The sequence below is a fragment of the Sitodiplosis mosellana genome, unplaced genomic scaffold, assembly GCF_009176505.1.
Source record: "Sitodiplosis mosellana isolate CC-2019 unplaced genomic scaffold, AAFC_SMos_1.0 Smas_scaffold_3872, whole genome shotgun sequence".
Taxonomy (NCBI): Eukaryota; Metazoa; Arthropoda; class Insecta; order Diptera; family Cecidomyiidae; genus Sitodiplosis; species Sitodiplosis mosellana.
Genome location: NW_022599114.1, coordinates 1 through 1,784, shown reverse-complemented (window position 1 = coordinate 1,784; position 1,784 = coordinate 1). Strand labels below are relative to the sequence as shown.

The following is a 1,784-nucleotide window of genomic DNA, read 5'->3' as shown; positions in this document are numbered from 1 at the left end:
AACGAACGATTCCCAGGAATAAAGCGGCCAAAAAGCAAAAGAAGCACAAATGCTATGTGTGCAATCATTTGGCAAGTTGCAAGTCTAACCTCAAAATACACTTGCGAATCCACACTGGAGAAAAGTCGTTTCAGTGTGATGTTTGTTTGAAGTCCTTTGCACAAAAAAGTGATCTGAACCGTCATAAGAAAACGCATGGCCAATTTCGTTGTTCAAAATGTAATCAAGGATTTGAACAAGTATCAGTCAAGATCGATCATGAAAGACTATGCGATCCCCAGCAATTCGAATGCGATATTTGCGGATATAGAACAATCAACAAACCACATTTGATAAGACATATGCGGGTTCACACCGGGGAAAAGCCGTTCGGGTGCTCAATTTGTTCCAAATCGTTTACAAGCAATGCTCATCTCCGGAATCATTCAATGGCGCACAAAGATGAACTGCCGAATGATTGTTCGAAATGTGGTCGACGATTCGCCACTCCAGAAGATAAGCAAACGCATGAATTGCGTTGTCAACGTAAATCGATCAGATGCGCAATTTGCAGCAAACAATTCGTCCAACAGTTCAAACTGAATCAGCATTTGTCAACAACGCACAGCGATCAATTCCCGTTTCAATGCTCCAAATGCTTCGGAGGATATGCAACCGAAGATGCAAAAGAGGTTCATGAAGATAGCTGTGGCTGGCGTCAGTATCAATGCCATTTGTGCAAAGAGCATTCTCGTTCCAAACAGGAGTTGAAGCTTCACATGCGAAAAGATCACACCGGAGAACGGATTCAATGCAAAGTGTGTGCAGCAAGCTTTACTCGTAAAAGTCATGCCAATCAACACATGAAAACAGTTCACCGTTTGAAGAAGAAATAAGTCACGCATCCCATAGATTCATTAAAACGTAGTTAAGATTGAAATCTATTCCAACAGCAATAACAGCATTAACAAATTCAGACAGACTTCCATTCTAAGATTTTTTTGATATTTTTTAACATAAAAACACATTAATACCACTTTAGATTTGAACTCCGTTTTTGAATGGAACAAACCGGAAAAAATTTGAATAAATATAAAAAAGACGAAGAAGTCTCCTTAGTCACGTAGAATGTTGTTTTGGATTTCTGAGTTCATTTTCGCAGCATCTTTTGACTTTATTGAGACAAACGAGTGGTTTTTGACGTAAAATGGATTGCATTGACAAAACCAACTCTGCAAGTCATCGAAAAAAGAAATTGTACATTTTTAGGATAATGTTCCATCTTTAAGGTGCGGCGTTCATAATTCCTATTATTCAATTGTTTGATTTGGTTTGAATCGATTTCTAACCATTTTTCCGCTTCTTGCTGAATCTTCGGAAAATATCACCATATTTCGGATATTTTCCATCAAACCTGGTCTAAAAATGGCAGAATTTGATTATTATTTTCTTTCAACACCAAATCATTTGTTATTGTAATTGCGTGCCATATCGGTTCCGGTCTTCTTTCGACTCCACTTCATCCTGATCGAAGTAGGCAAAAAGCATATTATTTCAGGAAATAATCGAATTGATTTCAGTAACAAATGCAAACATATTTATGAAATGTCCGAGGGGCGTGCAACAGTGTGAGAGTGCTGAAGAGAGAAGCAAGTATTCGCACATGTCTTAACGTAGTTTTCATCATTATTACATGTCACACGCTTTGAAATCAGTTTAATTATCGATGAACACCGCACTAATACTTCAATCCGTTCGATTGCGAGTAAAACACATACACGCACACGCCGCTTCGTCAACGTCAA

At 38.3% G+C, this 1,784-nt stretch overlaps 1 protein-coding gene across 1 annotated transcript; it reads left to right on the top strand.

Moving 5' to 3' along the window:
- The first annotated feature begins 428 nt into the window (after positions 1-428).
- On the top strand, positions 429-875 carry LOC129571966 (zinc finger protein 39-like). The gene has a single exon (XM_055451858.1). It carries the CDS (start codon positions 429-431, stop codon positions 873-875), a length of 447 nt encoding a protein of 148 aa, XP_055307833.1.
- The last annotated feature ends 909 nt before the right edge of the window (positions 876-1,784 follow it).

Bases quoted from the DNA above. Each gene is read 5' to 3' on its own strand.
- LOC129571966 (XM_055451858.1), top strand. From the start codon at position 429: ATGGCGCACAAAGATGAACTGCCGAATGATTGTTCGAAATGTGGTCGA.